The following is a 22,146-nucleotide window of genomic DNA, read 5'->3' as shown; positions in this document are numbered from 1 at the left end:
TAGCTTGGCATCATGTTTGACACAGACTGTGGGCCAAAGGGCTTGTTCATGTGCTGTACTTTTCTATGAATTATGTAATAGGACTTGCGTAAAGTGGGCATCGACTCTCTGGAAATACCACAATTTGCTATTTCTATGTAATGGTTGAATTAATAACCAGGTGTTTGAGATTGGTCCAATGTAGTAAGAACGCTTCTCTGTCTTTTGCCAATATTTGAAAACCCTAATCCCCATAGGAAAGCAATTATCTCCCTTCTGGTTCTGCAGAAAACAAATATCACATGGAATGTTTACTCTGACATGGCAATTGGAACAAAAGCTAAGTAAAACGTAGTTATCCATCAGAAAATAGTAAAATATCGGATCTGAGAATCTCTTCAGATATTACATTTGAAAAAAAAAGTTATTCAATTCCAAGTATTTTTCTGATCTATTGTACTTGAAGAATAAATCCAGAACTACTGAAAGCTGAAAGGGAGAGCTCTATTTACATTAGCTTTCCTTGTTCTTTTCATTTATTTTGGATTATCCAGTTCCAAAGAGAGGCGCACTTGGGCTTGCTCAAGGCACATATAGTCATAATCATAGAGTCAAAGAGTGAAACAGTGTGGAAACAGGCCCTTCGGCCCAAATTGCCCACACCGGTCAACATGTCGCAGCTATACTAGTCCCACCTATCCGCATTTGATCCATATTCCTCCAAATCTGTCCTATCCATGTACCTGTCTAACTGCTTCTGAAATGTTGGGATAGTCCCTGGCTCCACTACCTCCTCTGGCAGCTCGTTCCATACACCCACCGCCCTTTGCGTGAAAAAGTTACCCCCCAGATTCCTATTAAATCTTTTCCCCTTCACCTAAAACCTATGTCCCCTGGTCCTCAATTCACCTATTCTGGGCAAGAGACTCTGTGCATCTACCTGATCAACCTCTCCCTATAGCTCACACCCGTTAGCCCTGGCAACATCCTCGTAAATCTTCTCTGTACCCTTTCCAGCTTGACAACATCCTTCCTATGCCATGGTGCCTAGAAATGAACACAATACTCTTAAATGCGGCCTCACCAACGTCTTATACAATTGCAACATGACCTTCCAACTTCTATACTAAATACTCTGACTGATGAAGGGCAATGTGCCAAAAGCATTTTTGACCACCTGATCTACCTGCAATTCCTCCTTCAAGGAATCATACACCAGTACTCCTAGATCCCTCTGCTCTACAACGCTCCCCAGAGCCCTACCATTCACTGTGTAGGTCCTGCCCTTGTTAGACTTGCCAAAATGCAACACCTCGCATATCTCACACACCTCAAGTATCTTCCAACATTTTCCTTAATTTGACATCCATAGCATCATGCTGCAACGCGTTTAATCAATGAAAAAATCTGCTAATTACTGCAGAGATAAAACCAGTTCAGAACCAGGTAGAGTTAAAATATTACTACTAACTACTGGAGTTAAGCAAACTGCAGGGGAAAGGAGGTTCTGAGAAGATAGCATAACCCCATTGGAACCTCACTGTGATGTTTGGAAACTGGAAAGATGTTGGTTGCTGTTGGACAACTGATGCTAGAAGGTTTCAAGGATGGCAGTAGATCGCAACGTGTAGCTACCGATAGCACCTGGACTTCAGTACCCTGTATGTCTGGCAAGTTAAACATTCTCAACGTGTGTGCGTCTGAAGGAAGAGTACAAATATCAAACTGACATTGAGCAATTACCAAATATCTATTACCTCATATTGTGTGATGATACCATTTGCTTCGACAGGTTCACTCCAGTGCAGGAAAATTTTGTCCTCAAATGGCGTTCCTTTCAATGAATCACTAGGTATGGGACCAGGTACTGGAAGGCAAAAACACATAATCATTTCAATGTAGATTATGCAGTGAATAAATAAAAACACTCAATAAAGTAAAACATATTTTATCATTTCTCCTGCACAGAACACAACAAATAATTGAAAAAGTTAGAACTGAAATTGATGATGTAAAGCTTTTTGAAAGCCGATGGAACAGTATCAAGCCAGAAAACACCTTATTTGTGCTTTGTAAGGAGTGTAAGTATGTATTTGAGGTGACAGGAGTTGAGTCACTCGCCACAAGAGGTCTAGCCTCTAAACTGGCTCTTGTAACCATAGCGTTTATGCGGTTAGTTTCTGGTTAATGGTCCCCCACAGGGAAGTTTATAAGGTGGAACTCAGTTTGGTCGGCGGGAAGGCTCGGCAGATAGCGTAACCGGGAGGGAGCTGAGACGTCAGACACTAGGAGTGGGCTGGTTTGAGGGTGAACTTGGGTAATTCCTCCAGCGTCTTCAAGGTAGGCTGCAGGAGGCATCCATGGAACACAAAGATAGCTGGACAAGACGAGGGATGCGGGAACTGCTCCAGTACATCGAACACGTGGGCCAACCAGAATTTGGACTTTGAAATATGGTGCCAATAATGGTGGCACCTGCATGTGTAATATATGCAAAAAGAATTTCACTGTGCTGTTCCACATGTGACAAATAACGAACTATTAAACTATTAATAGCAATGCCATTGAACAACGAGGATAGGTGATTAGGCCTTTCTCTTTGAAGGTGGTCATGCCCTGGTATTTCTGAAGTTCAAAGTTTGCTGCCACGTATCATTCCGCATCTGAAGCTGGCCAAATCTTTATATACGCAAATGTGTAATGCTTCATTTGATGAGGAATGCAAATGCAATTGGCCGTATCCATTTTCGACTCATAATCAAAAGGTCATTGATGCAACATCTGAATGTGGTTGGTTTCGGAATTCCTGCAGTAGTGTTCTGGGACGTAGACATTTGGCCTCCAGTGAGTAAAACCATCCTCCAATGTTCAAGGAGCATTCTGAGATTTGACCTCAGCCTGACTTGAAGAGGTCAGTGTTATCTGACCTCAGCAGGCAAGAGAAACAGAGTTAAAGATTCAGACCAACTTCCATTTATTCAGACATCCAGCATTTCTCATATTTCAGATTTCCAGCATCTGAACTTGTTTCTGCTTTTCACCTACTTTTGTGTTTAGTTCTCCTAATAATAAATAATAATAATTGTCATTCTTCCAGATTACTTGCCGCACTTACATACAATCCTTTTGCAAATCATGCACTATGTCACCCACATCATTCCACACTTCAGGGTTCTGCAAACATTCTCTATTCAGGTAAGTGGCTTCTGTTTTATTGTTTCTGTCAAAAAGGAAAGTTTCATTTTCCCTACCTTAGAGAGCAATTGCCAAATTATTACCCACATACTTAATGGAGTTATCTTCCTCCTTTAATTTCCAATGCATGTTTATGCCATTTTTATTTCATCAGAAATGTTAACATAAACAGCACTTTCATTCATTTGTCATTAGAACTGTAAACATTTAAGTAACCTAATGATAGCTCTGTTTTATATTGAACTGAGTATGCCTACACTCTGTTTTATATTAACTAACTAGTCCCCACCACATTTGTGTGTTGTATCCCACATCAAGCTTTTACTTCCTTCAGTAACCTTTGATGTTATCAGGTTAACACATAATAGGTCAACGGCAGATGCTATCTCACTGGCTCTCTACTCTGCTCTGGATCATCTGGATAACAAGAACACATACGTCAGGCTGCTGTTCTTCAACCACAATTCAGTGTTTAATACTATCATCCCTTCCAAACCTATCATCAAGCCCCAAGACCTGGTCCTCGATACCTTCCTTTGCAATTGGATCCTTGACTTCCTCAACAGTAGATTTCTATCAGTATGGATTGGTGAGGATATCTCCGCATTGACCATCAATACAGGTTCTTCTAAAGACTCCATGCTTAACCCCCTGGTCTACTCTCTATATACCTATGACGTGTGGCTAAACAAAGCACCAATACCATCTATAAATTTGCCAACTATACCATTATGCTTGTTCGAATCACCAATGGTGATGTGTCCAACATACAGGAGAGAGATAGAACATGTTCTTGTGCAGTGTCACAATAACAACCTCTTGTTCAATGTCAATAAGACTAAAGAACTGGTCATTGTCTTCAGAAAGGGGAAGTCAAGGGACTACGTGCCAGTTTCCATTGGTTGGTCTGTGATGGAGTGTGTTAGCAGCTTCAAGTTGCTGGGCATTAACATCTCAAATGAGTTGGCCTGGGCCCAGCATACAGATGCAATCATGATGAAGGCATGCCAGTGCCTCTACTTTCTTCAAAGTTTAAAGAGATTCTGCATGTCACCAAATACTCTTAACAAATGTTTATAGATGTATCCTGCATGGTTGTAACATCCCTGGCATGACAATTCCAACGTACAGGAATGTGTGAGGCTGCAGAGAATGGTAAATTCAGCTAATCCATCATGGACAAATCCATCCCCATCATCAGTTGCATCGACATGAAGTGTTGCCTCAAGAAGGCAGCATCTACCATCAAGGATACCCACCATATGGGCCTTGTCCTCTTCTTACTATTACCATTGGGCAGGAAGTACAAAAACCTGAAATCCCACACCACCATGTTCAGGAACAATACAATAGAAAATAGGTGCAGGAGTAGGCCATTCAGCCCTTCGAGCCAGCACCGCCATTCAATGCGATCATGGCTGATCACTCTCAATCAGTACCCCGTTCCTGCCTTCTCCCCATATCCCCTCACTCCGCTATCCTTAAGAGCTCTATCCAGCTCTCTCTTGAAAGCATCCAACGAACTGGCCTCCACTGCCTTCTGAGGCAGAGAATTCCACACCTTCACCACTCTCTGACTGAAAAAGTTCTTCCTCATCTCCGTTCTAAATGGCCTACCCCTTATTCTTAAACTGTGGCCCCTTGTTCTGGACTCCCCCAACATTGGGAACATGTTTCCTGCCTCTAATGTGTCCAATCCCCTAATTATCTTATATGTTTCAATAAGATCCCCCCTCATCCTTCTAAATTCCAGTGTATACAAGCCTAATTGCTCCAGCCTTTCAACATACGACAGTCCCGCCATTCCGGGAATTAACCTAGTGAACCTACGCTGCACGCCCTCAATAGCAAGAATATCCTTCCTCAAATTTGGAGACCAAAACTGCACACAGTACTCCAGGTGCAGTCTCACCAGGGCCCGGTACAACTGTAGAAGGACCTCTTTGCTCCTATACTCAACTCCTCTTGTTACGAAGGCCAACAACTACTTTCCCATAGCAATGAGGTTCTTGAACCAAATTACACAAACTTAATTCTACCTTGACCATGGAAAACTACGATTCACATCTTGCCCCATGATGGGCTTTTTTTTCGAATTATGTTTTTGCACAATGTTCTTTCTTTTAGAAATTGTGATATATGTATATGTATAACTTGTTTGTTGCGTGATTGCCTGAGTCTTTGTGCTGCTTCAAGCAAGATTTTTTCATCCTACCTGTACTTCACTATATTTGTGCCTCTGACAATAAATTCGACTTGATTTACTTATGAAATGCCTTTTAGAAATGTCATAGTACATCCATTGGTTCCATTTTATCTATAGCACGATATATCTTCAAAAAATTCCAATAAATTGATCAAACATAGTATTCCTTTTCTATAACCTTGTAGATTGATTTTTTTTCCAAGACCCTTGCTTTAACAGCTTTAATAATAACGTCCAATTTTTTTCCAATGTCAGGTGTTATTTTAGCAAGCTTGCCTATCCCTGCTTTCTTTTCCCCTCCCTTTTGAATAAACGAATCACTGTTATTTTCTAATCGAATCAGTCTTCAAGACCATCAGATTCTTGAGTCTGAAGAAGGGTTCCAACCTGAAATGTCACCCAACCTTTTTCTCCAGAGATGCTGCCTGACCCACTGAGTTACTCCAGCACTTTGTGTGTCCATCTTCAGATTCTGGGAACTTGTCATTCCACGACTCCAACAATTTGCATAGTACTTCTGCACCGATGATTGTCTTGGTTTCCCCACTCCCTTCCAATTTCTAACTTACAGTCTTTCTTATGATGTTACTTAGATATCGTGGTATGCTTTGGCACGTATCATATTAACTACGGTTTGGCTTTTCCGAAGGATGGGAAATCAGAGGATGAAGTAGCCACTCGGCATTTCTGGCTGAACATGGTTGCAAATGTAGCAACTCGCTGTCATCGTTGTGGACAGGGATGTTCACCATGGTGGCTCCCCCTCTTCTATTTATCAATTTAATTGTCCATTTTAATTATCCTCATTACGAGATATGCCAGGACTGCAGCTTTGATCTGATCAACTTAGCTGTCTATCACATGCTGAATTTGTAGTTTAACATATTGTTTCTCCTATATTGTATGTTCCCCTGATTAGGAACTTGCATTTAGGCACACCTGTTTCTGCATTGTACTATTAAACTTGCTTGAAACATAGCTAGAGGCCTGGTTCTTACAAATGATAGCTTTCCTCCGGTTCTGCTAAATTTTCTTCACTATGCTGTGCAAGCAAGCAGAGTGATTCAAAATTGACAATAGATCAGGCCTTTAGTTCAGGAAGTCAATATTGCCCCACACTAGTACATTTTAGCCGCAGGAGGCATAACTTACAATCAAAAACTTGCCCACCTTGCCTTCATCATTTTTAACCTCTACATATATTTTTATTAGTCCATGTATTGGTGAGCCAAGTGAACCATGTCCAAATCTCTACTAATAACAATGGTGAACTGATCATAGACGATTGGACAGAAACTTTCTACCTTAACTTAATTGTCAAAATATCAACAAACCATTTTTGTTTAAATGGGAAAAATATCCAGTCTCCACTAGGACTGGGTTTTGCTCCCTGTATCAATTAATTTCAACAGGACCTTGGATCTGATGCTCTAGTATGGTACAAATAATTCCAAAAAATATACCATGAAAAATGTCCCCATATCTTTTACACAAGTATCAATGCTTTGTAACTCCTTTGTTCACAAGTATGAATGAATTCTGGGTATTTAAGCTAATAAATGGTACCAGCACATAGTAACACACCATTTATTTCAACAGCGAGGAATGTATTCCAATCCAGGAATAACGCAATTATATATTTTCAGTATGTTTTCCATTAGAAATTCCTTGGCAAAGGTCACTTCTGTACCTATTATGTCATGGGAACTGATTTACTAAGTTCCTCCCAAAGGACCTTCCTCCCTGGGAACTAAAGATTTGTGCGTAAACATTCATTTCCACTGAGGTAAGCAGTCCTTTCTTATTAAAAAGCAACAGCAACAAACTATTTGAAGTAAAATCACTAAAAATAACAGTTAACCATTGGACCATTAACATTAGTTGCAATTAGAAAAAAAAGCTGAAATGAATACAAGATTAATTTGTCAAACTAATAAATAAATGAATTGAATGACATTTACTTAGATTTCCCCAATTGAGAGAAAAGAATGGATAACTACACAATTTAATTTAATTTAATATACTTCTGGTTTCAGCTCCTCCACTATTCGCCAAACCTATTTGGCGACCTTGCTTTGTGAGTCCACTGCACTGTGCAAGCAGCCCCCCCCCCCGGTTGGCCAACTACCCTCACTAGAACTTTTTATCTCCAACTGCCGGCGTGACATTAACCGCCTCAAATTCTCCACTCCCCTGACCTCTCCCCTCCTGAACGTGCAGCCCTCCACTCACCCTGCACCCGGACTTAATCATCAAACCCGCTGACAAGGGAGGTGCTGTGGTAGTCTAGCGTGCTGACCTCAACCGGACCGATGCCAGACGACAACTCTCAGACACCTCTTCCTACTTATCCCTGGACCATGACCCCACCGACAAACACCAGACCTTCATCATCAGCACCATCACAGACCTCACCATCTCCAGCGATCTACCCTCCAATGCCTCCAAACTTATAGTTCCCCAGCCCCGCAAGGCCCGATTCTACCTCCTACCTAAAATCCATAAACAGAACTGTCCCGGCAGACCCATTGTCTCTGCCTGCTCATGTCCCACCGAACTTATTTTCACCTACCTCGACTCCATCCTATCCCCCCTGGTCAAATCCCTCCCCACCTATGTCCAAGACACCTCACACGCTCTCCATCTCCTCGATAACTTCCGGTTCCCAGGCCCCCACTCCCTCATCTTTACCATGGATGTCCAGTCACTCTACACTTCCATTCCCCACAAGGATGGTCTCGAAGCCCTCCGTTTCTTCCTCGACCGTAGAACCAGCCAATCCCCATCTACCAACACTCTCCTCTGCCTAGCAGAGCTGGTTCTTACCCTTAACAACTTCTCCTTTGACTCCTCCCACTTCCTCCAAACCAGAGGCATAGCTATGGGCACTCGCATGGGCCCTAGCTATGCCTGCCTCTTTGTCGGGTACATCGAACAATCCCTGTTCCGGGCGTACACGGGCCCCATCCCCGAACTCTACCTCCGCTACATCGACGACTGCATTGGTGCTACCTCTTGTACCCATGCAGAACTCTCTGACTTCATACACTTCACTTCCAATTTCCATCCTGCCCTTAAATATACCTGGACTATCTCTGACATCTCCCTCCCGTTTCTGGACCTCACCATCTCCATCCCAGGAGACAGACATCTGCTACAAAAACAACCACTGACTCGCACAGCTATCTGGACTACACTTCTTCCCACCCGGTCACCTGCAAAAGGTCTATCTCCTACTCACAATTCCTCCGTCTACGCCACGTCTACGCCCGGGATGAGGTGTTTCACACTAGGGCATCAGAGATGTCCCCATTCTTCAGGAAACGGGGCTTCCCCTCTTCCATTATAGATGAGGCTCTCACTAGGGTCTCTTCTACATCCCACAGCTCCGCTCTTGCTCCCCCTCCCCCCACTCGTAACAATGACAGAATCCCCTTCGTTCTCACCTTCCACCCCACCATCCAGCGTATCCAACAAATCATCCGCCAACATTTCCATCACCTACAACGGGACCCCACCACTGGCCATATCTTCCCATCCCCTCCCCTTTCTGCGTTCCGCAGAGACCGTTCCCTCCATAGCTCCCTGGTCCACTCGTCCCTTCCTACCCAAACCACCCCATCCCCGGGCACTTTCCCCTGCAACCGCAGGAGATGCAACACCTGTCCCTTTATCTCCCCCCTCAACTTCATCCAAGGACCCAAACAGTCTTTCCAGGTGAGACAGAGGTTCACATGCACCTCCTCCAACCTCATCTATTGCATCCGCTGCTCCAGATGTCAACTTATTTGCATCGGCGAAACCAAACGCAGGCTCGGCGATCGCTTCGCTCAACACCTGCGCTCGGTCCGCATCAACCAACCTGATCTCCTGGTGGCTGAGCACTTCAACTCCCCCTCCCACTCTGACCTTTCTGTCATGGGCCTCCTCCAGTGCCATAGTGAGTCCCACTGGAAATTGGAGGAACAGCACCTCATATTTTGCCTGGGCAGCTTGCAGCCCAGTGGAATGAACATTGACTTCTCCAACTTTAGATCGTTCCTCTGTCCCTCTCTTCCCCTCCCCCTTCCCAGATCTCCTTCTATCTTCGTGTCTCCACCTATATCCTTCCTTTGTTCCGCCCCCCTGACATCAGTCTGAAGAAGGGTCTCGACCTGAAACGTCGCCCATTCCTTCTCTCCTGAGATGCTGCCTGACCTGCTGAGTTACTCCATCATTTTGTGAATAAATACCTTCGATTTGTACCAGCATCTGCAGTTATTTTCTTATACTTGCTTTGTGAGTAGATTTGCTTTACTCGTGATTACACTTATATTTATATTATAAGAAAGAGTAGACCATGCTGCCCCTTGAGCCTGATCTGCCATCTATGCGATCTGATATTTGGTCTCAACTTCATTTCCCGTCTGAGGTCCATAATCCCTAATTCCCCGTCAACCAAAAATTTATGTTAGCTTTTTGCGGGAACAACATCTTTGAAGTCCCAGTTTAAATTCTTCTAGCCTTAACTGCATGCTATTTTGCTTCAGCATCTGGTTCAATCAAATTCCCCTAGTCTATTGTAGACTAGAATTCTCAAAGCTTGTACTAATACTATGCAATTTATGTATCAACCAAATTCAGAATGTTACATCGAGAACTGCCAAATTAAAAGGCTGTGGGTTTAAAGAATTTAATATAGAATTTTAGTTGATATATAAGACCACTGTAATTTTGGATGAAAAGTGGGCCAAGGCCCGGTCTCCATTTTTGGATGGGTAAACCAACGTTTACAACACAATTTCAAAAGTAGTATTTCGTATGGTGCGTTGGCCAGCTGGTTCCCACAACCAACATGAGCAGCATCTTGCCAAACAGCCATGCAACATTCGATGTTTGTGTCAACTGGTTGTGTGAAAACATAGCAACACATTTCACCCTACACAATAATGCTTTGAACAGAAAAAAATGAGCTGATGTCAGCGTGATTTTGTGAAAGGGAGAACTTGCCTGACAAGCATGTTGGAATTCTTTAAGGAAGTAAATAGCAGGATAAACAAAGGAGAGTCAGTGGATGTCGTTTACCTGGATTTACAAAAGGCCTTTGATAAGGTGCCGCACATGAGGCTGCTAAAGATGATGAGAGCCCATGGTGTCAGAGGGCAGATACTAGCATGGATAGCAGGTTGTCTTGATGGCGGAAGGTAGAGTGGCATTAAAGGGGGCTTTTTCTGGTTGGCTGCCAGTGACAAGCGGTGTTCCGCAGGGGCTGCAGCTGCGACTGTTGCTATTCACTATGTATATCAATGATTTGGATGAGGGTATTGAGGCTTTGGGGTCAAGTTTGCAGTTGAAACAAAAATAGGTGGAGAGGCAGGTAGTGTAGAGAAAGCGAGGACACTGCAGAAGGACTTGGACGGGTTTGGGGAGTGGGGTAAGAAGTGGCAGATGGAATACAGCAGAGCAAAGTGTGGAGTCATGCATTTGGGTAGTAGGAATAAAGGCGCAGACTATTTTCTAAATGAAGAGAATTTAGAAATCAGACGTGCAAAGGGACTTGGGAGTGCCGGTCGGTGCAAGATTCCCAAAACCAATTTGCAAGTCAAATCTGTAGTAAGGAAGGCAAATACAATGCTAGCATTTATTTTGAGAGGACTAGAATGAAAAAAACAGGGATGTAATGCTGAGGCTTTATAAGGCACGGGTCAGATCGCATTTGGAGTATTGTGAATAGTTTTGGGCCCCATGTCTGAGGAAGGATACGTTGGTGTTGGAGAGGGTCCAGAGGAGGTTTATGAAAATGATCCCAGGAATGATTGGGTTAACAAATGATGAGCGTTTTGACGGCACTGGGCCTGTTCTCCTGAGATTTAGAAAGATTAGGGGAGATCTCAGTGAAACTTACCAAACAGTGAAAGGCCTGGATAGAGTAAATGCGGAGAGGATATTTCCACTATTGGGAGAGTCAAGCATCAGAGGCCATAGCCTTGGAATTAAAAAAATGGCCCTTTAGAAAGGAGATGAGGAAGAATTTCTTTAGTTAGAGGCTGGTGAATCTGTGGAATTTATTGTCACATCCGACTGCAGAGGACAAATTGGATATTTTTAAGGCAGAGATTGACAGATTATTATAAGGGTGTCTGGGGTTATGGAGAGAAGGCAGGAGAATGGGGTTGAGAGAGAAAGATAGATCAGCCATGATTGAATGGCAGAGAAGGTTTGATGGGCCAAATTGCCTAATTCTGTTCCCATAACTTATGAACTTATGAATTGTTAATTTTACATCTTGAGGATATGGCGAGCTGTAAAGAAGAGTATACACTTAATTTAAAAGAAAATGGTTGCTTTTCCTAATATTAAGCTGTAAATCAATCTAAAAGGGATGAGAGTGGGTCAAACTTTGTGTTGAATTTGCATTTGTAGGATGTTTTCAGAATTCTATTTTTGGTGCAGTTACTCAAATTGGTTATATCTTGATCAAAAAACAAAATTGTGGAGGAGACACAAGAAACTGCAGATGCTGGAATCTTGCGCAGAACCTAGGTCATGCTGCCTGACCCGCTGAGTTACTCCAGTACTTTGCGTTCTACATAACATCTGTGGAGGGAAATGGACAAACACCATTTTGCATTGGGACTCTACTTTCCCAATCGGTCTGAAGAAGGGGCATTTATTTTTCTCTCTGTCTCGTGTCTCTGGCTATAACTTGATTTGTTTAACTGGTGCACTGACATGTGTATGTAAATGTGGACTAGAATCTTATTGAGGTCAGATAAGAAAGATGATATGGCAACTCACAAGGAAAAGCTTATTTAGACATTGTCAAAACCTTGCATGGCAATTAATGCTTGAAATCTCTTTCTTTTAATCTTTATCAAATAAGTGGATTTGGCAGTGCAGTTTTTTTTTATTACTAACAGATGTTGGGAGCCAGAATGAGATCCTTGAAGGATCATTAATTGCTTTCTAATCATGCCAGGTTTATTGAGAGATAATCTACAGTTAGTTACCAAAAATCAAAGTGCAATTATTTGACAACACATTTTAAATTATTATAAATCCATTATATTTTGACATTCACTTATGCATTTTGTCTTTTTATCACAGTTTTTACTTAAAAATCAAATTAAAACTTGTTAATTTATACTGCTCTGTAAAACGGAATTGTTTTGCTGTCATTCAGTCCAGCGTTAAATCCAATTCTAAATCTGCAGACATACACCTATCAGCCAAAACATTATGACCACTGACAGGCAAAGTGAATAACATTGATTATCTTGTTACAATGGCACATGTCAAGGGGTGGGATATATTCGGCAGCAAATGAACAGTCAGTTCTTGAAGTTGATGTGTTGGATGCAGGAGAAATGGGCAGGAGTAAAGAGGTGAACGACTTTAACAAAGGCCAAATTGTTATGGGCAGACGACAGTTCGCCGGGGTGTTGCGGGCATGATCGTGAGGGGTCTTCAAAGAATCGTAGTGGATCTCGGTGCGCCGCTGAGAAATCAACCGGATTTAAATTTCTCCGCGACAGCTGGCTTGTCGCCAGGTATCGTTGCTTATTGCGGGCGCTGTCGCATGCTGTCCCCAGGTTTGCTAAGTTGTCTTAGATGCATTTAAAAGCATGTAATATTAAATTAAGTAAAGTCATTTGAAGATACCATAAAATACTTGTGTTCAACCAATTTATTTACCGTCAGGACATTTGACAGGTAGATTGGAGGCGACGACGGTTAGGTAAGCGTGGGAATTTTTGCGATGTTTATGGCCATCAGCGATTATATTTAAAGTAGACTCCCAACCCAGATATGCAACCCAGAAACCAGATATGCATCTCCCGTATATTTTCAAAGAATGCCCACACTCCGCACAAAAATCCATTTAACCACGTTTAAAATTAAATTTCTTAATACTCCTATTAGTAAACTGGAAGTCAATCCAGTTTATGCCTTGTTACCGTGAAGTTTGGTTTTCAAGTAACCCGGGCAAGATGTTATATTTCAAAACTCTCAAGTAATTACAGACTTGTCAGTGATTTCAGCGAAAATTAGTACGCCGGAGAAGCATTGATAAGCGTGGGAATTTCGCTATGATTCCGAAGATGGTGTAATCTCGACCTGGCTCGGCATTGTCGTAGGGTAAAAGAAAATTTTGACGATCTGCCACGACTTTGACAGTCGCCGGCAGTCGCTTAAAAAATCGCCTAAGTGGGACAGGCCCTTATATATACATTTTAACTAGCAGTTCAAACTTAAGCATACAAAGCGTATCAAGAGTGTGTATCTGTCATATGCGCTAGGAGTGGAACAATGAAATTCTTACTTGCTTCAGCTTTACAGACACATTAAATGCAGAATCAAATAAATATAGTGAAATTATCAGATATGGATACATGGGCCTCACAATAATGAGGGTACAATGTGAGATTTGAGGCAGTTACTTCATGATATAGATATTTGTCTGCAAAGGAGCAACTTTGGCAGATCGATTTATTCACAAAATGCTGGAGTAACTCAGCAGGTCAGGCAGCATCTCGGGAGAGAAGGAATGGGTGACGTTTCGGGTCGAGACCCTTCTTCAGACCGAAGCTGAGCTGCTGAGTTACTCCAGCATTTTGTGAATAAATCGATTTGTACCAGCATCTGCAGTTATTTTCTTATACAACTTTGGCAGATCAGTGGATAAATGTACCTTGCGAGATATCTAAGTCGAAGTGAAAACTGGATCTGGATTTGATCAGCACTCTGCTGTTTTCTAAACATTAGATGGGCTTCAATGAAATAGAATGTAAGCTTGGTATGTGGGAGTTGAGCTAGATATACGAGTGAAAAAAGCACGAGCGAAGATGATGTTGGTTGTTCTCTATTTACACCAGCTGGAAGTGCATTGTGCTATCTGATAGGATCAGGCTCAGTTTTGATAGAACTCATGGATATACTTAGGGGCAGCACAGAAGTGTAAGGGCAGGCACAGTGACGCAGCTGGTAGAGCTGCTACCTCACAGAGCCAGAGACTTGGGTTCGATTCTGATCTCAGGTACAAACTAGTGCGAACATGTGATCAATGGACAGCATGGGTTCTGAGGGCTAAAAGGCCTGCTTCCATGATGTTATTGATTCAATGAAATACAGTTGTATCCAGACTCATACAAGGAACAGTCACCTCTATGAAGTAACACAGGCAACTACTTTACTCCCAACACTAAATTAAACAGTAGGCCGGAGTACATATCTTTTCATGAGTTATCTTGTCATGATGGTTGGTAACTGAATCAATGTTTTGACAGAGAAGAACACAATTCTGTAAGAATCTTAAAAGATAGAACAAGACGTTAAAATTGTGCAAAAGTTTTTGAATAAGATCATTATTTTAAAGGTCACCTTGGTGAAATTTCAATTTGGGACTTTTGCATTTTAAGGAGTCTGTAAATCTGTTTTTATTTTTTTAAAACACTGAAATCCAGGAATTTCACTGCTACTGATGTCAGCTTTTTTGGTCTGCATTTGAACTTGATCCTAAAAAACAGCTCATTTAAGTAGAACTCAAATTCAATATGGCTTAACCCATTCTACGTTTTGTTTTCTTTTCTTTTGTTTCTGGTCAGGCTGCCACCTATCTACTTTCTGTTTGTGGAACATGAATTTTATTCAGAACCATCGACTTTCACTCTAAGTTTGAGAGTAATTTGTATTGCAAGAAATCTGCAAACCTGGAGGCTGCTGTTTTTACTCTTGGTGTATCTCTACTCCCCTTGAGGTCTTCCAGTTCAATGAAGTCAAGTTGCATTGTCCTGATATGCTTTCCATGAGCCTTTATTCAGGATCTGGGTGTCACTGGTACTGCCAACATTGATTGACTGACCTCCAACTGCCATTGAAGTAGTGCTGGTGAGCTGCCTTCTTGAGCCATCTTAATCCTTCTGATGGGCACAGCAGTAGAATTGCCTCCTTGCAACGCCAGAGACCCGAGTTCAATCCTGACTACAGGTGCTGTCTGTAACGAGTTTGTACGTTCTCCCTGTGACTGCGTGGGTTTTCTCTGGGTGCTCTGGTTTCCCCCCACACTCCAAATATGTGCAGGTTTATGCTGGTTGACTGATTTCGGTATATTTGTAAATTGTCCCGAACATGTAGGATCATTGGTCGGCGTAGATTCGGTGAGCTGAAGGGTCTGTTTCTGCGCTGTATCTCTAAAGTCTAAAGCTTCTCCCAACAATGCAACTGGGAATGGAATTCCAAGATTTAGACCCAGACACGATAAAGGAAAGATGACACATTTTTAAGACAGGATGGTGTGCAGTGTGGAGAGGAATCTGCAGATGGAGGTCTTCCTGCTGCCCTTTCCCTTATTTGGTGGTGAAGGGTCCAGCTTTTAATTGGTTTGGTGAGTGATTGCAGCCTATTTATTATTCAGATGGCACACACTGGCAAACCACTATTTGTAGGTGGTGGAGGGAATGAATGGCTGGGATCCTAGGGGGTTAGCAATCCAGTAGAATGGTATCAAGCGACTTGAGAGTTGCTGGAGCTGCACACGTCCAGTTTAATGGAGAGCCTTCTATCCCACTTCTGACATGTACCTTGCAGATTGCCGGAAAAGCTTTAGGGCATCCGGTGGTGAATTAGGGTACAGGATTCCAGCCTCCAACCTGCTCCAGTAGTCAATTTATTTATATAGCTGGTCCAGTTGAGGTTTTGGTCAATTATGACCTTCATGATATGGATGATGAGAGAACAAGCGATGATGGTGCTTTTGTCAAGGGTAGCAGGTTAGACTCTCTCTGGTTGGTGAAAGGACATCCCAGGAGGAACCATTACTAGCCTGATCTGCAATTTGTTAAACGCTTGATTGGTTTAAGAGGATGAGCCATAACCCTGCTGCTCCTTGCCTGCTGTTTGCACTGAGCTGGCCATTTTATGTATCTCTCAGAGAGGATTCAGCCAATATTTCTAGACTTGTTCTCGGGGGTCTCCATTTTCAAGTGGCTTCAGAACTTTTTGATTGGTAAACCTCAATCAGTTAGAAATGGCCATAACATTTCTTCCACCCTGACCATCAAAATTAGTGCACCTCAGGGTTGTAAGATCAGTCCTTTGCTCTACTCTCTGTACATAAAATTGTGTGGCCAAGTACAATGCCAACTCAATCTTTGTTTGCGACGATACCAAAGCTGGAAGTACCACAACAATGAGATGAAGTACAGGATAGAGATTGAGAAACTAGTGTCATGAACCTAGTCCTTAACACCAGAAAGACAAATGATTGATTCTACACGATCCTTCTTCCAGTCACATCTACTCATCCTCATCCCATTCTGCTTTCCATGGAGTCCACGCCCTCCGCTACTCCTTGATTCATTCACCCCCTCCCACCCAACCTGCCCCCTCTCCGGGTACTTTCCCTTGCAACTGCCAGCGATGTATCACCTGACCGACAACCACCACGCTCTCATCTAGGGACCTCAGCAGCTCTTCTGAGTGAGACAGAGGTTCGCTTCTACCTCTTCAAACCTGCTCTACTGCTTTCAGAGCTCTTGATGTGGCTTCCTTTACATTGGCAAGATCAAACGTAGACTAGGCAACCATTTGGCCAAGCCCTTGCGCTCTGTCCTTCAACGCCTGCTAGATCTCTCATTTGCTCACCATTTTAACTCCCTTTCCCAATCTCATACCAACCTTGGCCTTCTCCATTGCCAGAGTGAAGCTACATGCAAACTGGAAGAACAGCACCTCATATTCCACTTGGGTAGCTTACAATCCAACGGTATGAACACTGAATTTAAGTAATATCCCTGCCACCCCCACCCTTACCCCGAGGCACTCCCATTTTTCCCCGCAATCTCTCAGCCTCCTGATCACCCTGCTCTTTTCTCTTCCTTCATACACTCATCTCCCATCCCAATATCCCTTTACTCCCTGTTCTTTCCTCTCCCCCTTGTCCCCTTCCACTCAGACCTCTCTCTTTGGCTTCACATTGCATTGGATGAGGAAGGCAGGAAGTATTATCAGGGGTGACTGCCAGCTGGTCATTCCATTTTCACTCTTCTACCCTTTGGGAGAAGGTACACAATCTTGAAAGTTCAACATCTAGAGTTAAAAACAGCTTCATCCCCATTGCTATTTGTCTCCTGAACCAATCACCTCTTGCATACACCCTTTCTACACTTATTCTTAACTCTACCTCATTCACTTTTACCATTATTGCACCCATTTTTTTTGTACCACTTCAGATTGCACTACGATCTTGCTGCTTTGCACTTATCATTCAATTTATTGCTACTGTCTGCATACTGTTTATACTGTGAATTTCTTCTGAATCAGGAATTTCATTGCTCCTTGGTGCATTATGTTTCTGGGCAGTTTAGAAGATGCATTTAGCATGCACAAAGTAAAACTTGACATAAAAAGGTTAGAGTTTAGTTGTATTATTACAGTTGGATTACAGAGATTTCATGCTACAAAGGAATATAACAATTTCTCTAGACTTAATGAACCATTCTAGATTCTACTCTTTTATTGCTGGAATGAAAGAACTACAAATAAAATAATTAACAGGTAAAGCTTTCTCTTTTAAAAAACAAATTCCAATGGATGTAATAACAAAGATAATTTTAAATCTAATTTTTTTGTTGTGGCAGATATGAATTGACATTGGAAAAATTAGCTTTGGCAGTATATTCACCACATTTACACAATAGGCAAAGATTCAGCTGCAGGTTTAAAAAATAAATGAAGTCCCAAATGCTGGTTCTTTGTTACAAGCTTCTAACTACTGGATTTGCCTCTGTATGAAAATGAATGGCATGTAAGCACGGGAGGGCCAATTTTTGCTTTTTACATTTTTCATGCTTGAGGGTCCATGTTTAATCATAAACTCATCAAAAGATTAGCATGAAATTCTTTTGTACACAATTTCAATGGAAGCATCGAATCTTTTCAAATAGCTGGACCAATCATTCTTCAAAATCAGCGAAGGAATTTTACATCAATGCACTGGTGTTTGCTACCAATATTTAATGGTGTAATCTCAACCCATTAATACTGTTCAGCCACCAGAAATTTCATTTATTTGCAACCTTCTGAAACAAACACAAACTGCACATTGTCGCAGAGAAAACTTTCATTATAATTTAATCCAGAAGCTACTTCGAAATTCTTTCTAATCAATATACACTTTAAAAAAAGCAACAATATTTTTTTAGCTATGGAACATCATATAACTGAATTGTGATCTGACAGGCTGGGGAACAAATTAAAATGCCACACTGATTCACATTCAATAAAAGTATGATTAAATTTTTTTGAGGAGAACCAACGTGCCTTCCCAATTGTTGTTTTGTATTATTTGTACCATTACTTTATAAACACAAATTGCAACTTGTGAAAATAGTGATCTAAGCTTTCAAATAGTTTCTCTTGTCCTTTTTGAAAGAAAGTGTTCATTGTTTGAGTCAACGTGGTCACCTGGGTTCCTTAAGTAAACCAATAACCTTCAATGAGAAGCAGAACATTGCAGCTTACAAATAGGGTTCTAGTTTATTGGCCCTCAGTTCTTAACCTGAGTGAGAGTTGAAAGAACAACTTGATTTTAACACTGAAGAGCAACTTTGGATGTTTTTCAGATGCATAATTGGTCAAAAAATGTTTGCAATTCAATGAGCCAATGCTGGGACTGTCATTTTGGAACACCTAAGGAGGCATGTACGAAGGAACAGAGTCCCTGGAGATTTTTTTATTCTTAGAAAAGGTGGGAATGCATGGACGGGTGAGATAATGGAGAGTCATGAATGTGTTAAAATAATAACTTAGATGGTGGATAGGTTGAAGGAAGTCAGCAGAAGATGCTTCTTGCCATGGACAACAATGTGAGCTAAAATAGATGGTAAAATTAAGATGGGGCATTGTTTGTAATAGGAACTGAAAGGATAGTTTCTGAGTTCACTACTTTTAAATGCTACGACTGATTTGGAAATGTACCATTGCAAAGCAAATTTCTACTTTTATATTAAATATTATTTAACTGGTTAGCTTTTTAAATGAAGCTGCTGACTACCATTTCTTGGTGTCTCTCAACAATTGAGCTCTCATTGGCAGGCTGAACATCAATATCAGAAATCCCTTTCATCTGCAACCATGATGGAAATGCTGGAGGAGCGGCACATAGCCGGAATCAGACATCCACCAGTCACTTCCTTAAAGAAAATAACTGCAGATGCTGGTACAAATTGAAGGCATCAGAAAATGCTGGAGTAACTCAGCAGGTCAGGCAGCATCTCTGGAGAGAAGGAATGGGTGACATTTCGGGTCGAGACCCTTCTTCAGACTGATGGACTGGGGAGGGGGTGGTTTGGGTAGGAAGGGACGAGTGGACCAGGGAGTTACGGAGGGAACGGTCTCTGCGGAAAGCAGAAAGGGGAGGAGATGTGAAGATGTGGCCAGTAGTGGGATCCCGTTGAAGGTGACGGAAATGTTGGAGGATAATTTGTTGGAACACCTCCAACGGGATCCCACTACTAGCCACATCTTCCCATCTCCTCCCCTTTCTGCTTTCCGCAGAGACCGTTCCCTCCGTAATTCCCTGGTCCACTCGTCCCTTCCTACCCAAACCACCCCTTCCCCAGGCACTTTCTCCTGCAACCGCAGGAGATGCAACACCTGTCCCTTTACTTCCCCCCTCGACTCCATCCAAGGGCCCAAACAGTCTTTCCAGGTGAGGCAGAGGTTCACCTGCACCTCCTCCAAACTCATCTATTGTATCCGCTGTTCCAGACGTCAACTTCTCTACATCGGCGAGACCAAACGCAGGTTCAGCGATCGTTTCACTCAACACCTTCTCTCAGTCCGCCTTAACCAACCTGATCTCCCGGTGGCTGGGCACTTCAACTCCCCCTCCCTTTCCCAGTCTGACCTTTCTGTCATGGGCCTCCTCCAGTGTCATAGTGAGGCCCACCGCAAATTGGAGGAACAGCACCTCATATTTTGCTTGGGCAGCTTACAGCCCAGCGGTATGAACATTGACTTCTCCAACTTTAGATAGTTCCTCTGTCCCTCTCTTCCCCTCCCCCTTCCCAGTTCTCCCACTGTCTTCTGTCTCCACCTATATCCTTTCTTTGTCCCGCCCCCCCTGACATCAGTCTGAAGAAGGGTCTCGACCCGAAACGTCATCCATTTCTTCTCTCCAGAGATGCTGCCTGACCCGCTGAGTTAATCCAGCATTTTGTGATACCTTCGAGTCACTTCCTGAAGATAGCCACAAAATGCTGGAGTAAATCAGCATCTCTGGAGCAAGCAGCATCTCTGGAGAGAATGGAATGGGTGATGTTTCGGGTCGAGACCCTTCTTCAGACTGAGCGATAGAAGGAATAGGAGATGTTTTGGCTCGCTACCAGAGTCACATCCTGAATAATGGAGACACAAGAAACAGCAGATGCTGCAATCTTGCACAAAGTGGGTTAGGCAGCATTTCCGGAGAGAAGGAATGGATGATGTTTCGGGTCGAGACCCTTCTTCAGACTTCTTCAGAAACATCACCCATTCCTTCTCTCCAGAGATGTGGCCTGTCCCGCTGAGTTATTCCAGCATTTTTTGTCTATCTTTGGTTTAAACCAGCATCTGCAGTTCCTTCCCACACATATAGGTGATGTTTCAGGTCAGGATTTTTTTGCCTGACCCGCTGAGTTACTCCCAGCACTTTTTGTTCTACTTCCTGCGGCAGGATAGTAGTGGAATCCTTGTTTTAATTTTATTGGACATTCACAAACCTATTCACACTTAAGTTTATGGAGAACAAACATGCCAAAGTGGATGGTATTGCAGATAATGAAGATGATTATCAAAGGTTACAGCAGGTTTCTGATCAGTTGAGCAAGTGAGCAGAGCAATGGTTAATGAAGTTTAATGCAGATAAATATGAGATGGTGAATTTTGCGATGTCTAACCTAGGCAGGACCTTTACAATAAATGGCTGGGCTCTGGGAGTGTTGTCGAGCAGAGGGATCTAGGCGTGCATGTACATAGTTCCTTGAAAGAGGTGCCACAGGTAGATAGGGTAGTCAAGAAGGCTTTCGGCACATTGGCCTTCATCAGTCAAGGTTTTGACGTTGGGATATTATATTACAGGAGTACAAGGCGCTGGTGAGACCACATCTGGAGTAATGTGTTCAGTTTTGGTCACCTTGTTATAGGAAAGATGTTAAGGTGGAAAGAGTGCAGAGAAGATTTACGAGGATGCTGCCAGGACTTGAGTGCTTGAACTATCAGGAGATTGGGAAGGCTAGGATGGTATTCCTTGGAGTGTAGGAAGATGAGACATATTCTTATAGACATGTATAAGATCATGAGGGGAATAGATAAGGTAGATGCACAGAGTCTCTTGTCCAGAGTAGGGGAATCAAGAACCAAAGGACATAGGGTAAAAATTTTACATGAAGCTGAGGGTCAACTTTTTCCACACAGAGGTGATGGGTATATGGATTGAGCTGCTGCATGAGGTAGTTGAGGCAGAAACTATAACAGCATTTAAAAGGCATTTGGACAGGCACATAGATAGGAAAAGTTTAGAGGGATATGGGCCAAACATGGACAGGTAGGACTAGAGTAGATGGGGCACCTTGGTCGGTATGGGTAAGTTGGTCCAAATGGCCTGTTTCGGTGCTGTGTGACTATATAAAATTAAACTCAAAAGAGAAAGTTTTAAAGTTAACTTTGGGTAGCTCTGATGCTGTAATCACACTGTCCTGATTCTACAATTCATACTTGCTTTTCTTTTGATCCAGGAAACTAACAAA

The 22,146-nt window shown here is 42.5% G+C and overlaps 1 protein-coding gene across 8 annotated transcripts in view; it reads right to left on the bottom strand.

The window, feature by feature from the left end:
- The window catches only part of ptprk (protein tyrosine phosphatase receptor type K), a 503,565-nt gene that overhangs the window by 138,178 nt on the left and 343,241 nt on the right, over positions 1–22,146 (bottom strand). For all 8 annotated transcript variants that reach the window (XM_078399543.1, XM_078399544.1, XM_078399546.1 and 5 more), the window contains one exon: positions 1,737–1,846. In XM_078399543.1, coding sequence (XP_078255669.1) covers positions 1,737–1,846 — 110 coding nt within the window. The remainder of the gene's footprint in view (positions 1–1,736; positions 1,847–22,146) is intronic.

Source organism: Rhinoraja longicauda, chromosome 5, assembly GCF_053455715.1.
Source record: "Rhinoraja longicauda isolate Sanriku21f chromosome 5, sRhiLon1.1, whole genome shotgun sequence".
Taxonomy (NCBI): Eukaryota; Metazoa; Chordata; class Chondrichthyes; order Rajiformes; family Arhynchobatidae; genus Rhinoraja; species Rhinoraja longicauda.
Note: the sequence above shows the minus strand (reverse complement) of the source record. Positions and strands in the feature narration are given on the sequence as shown.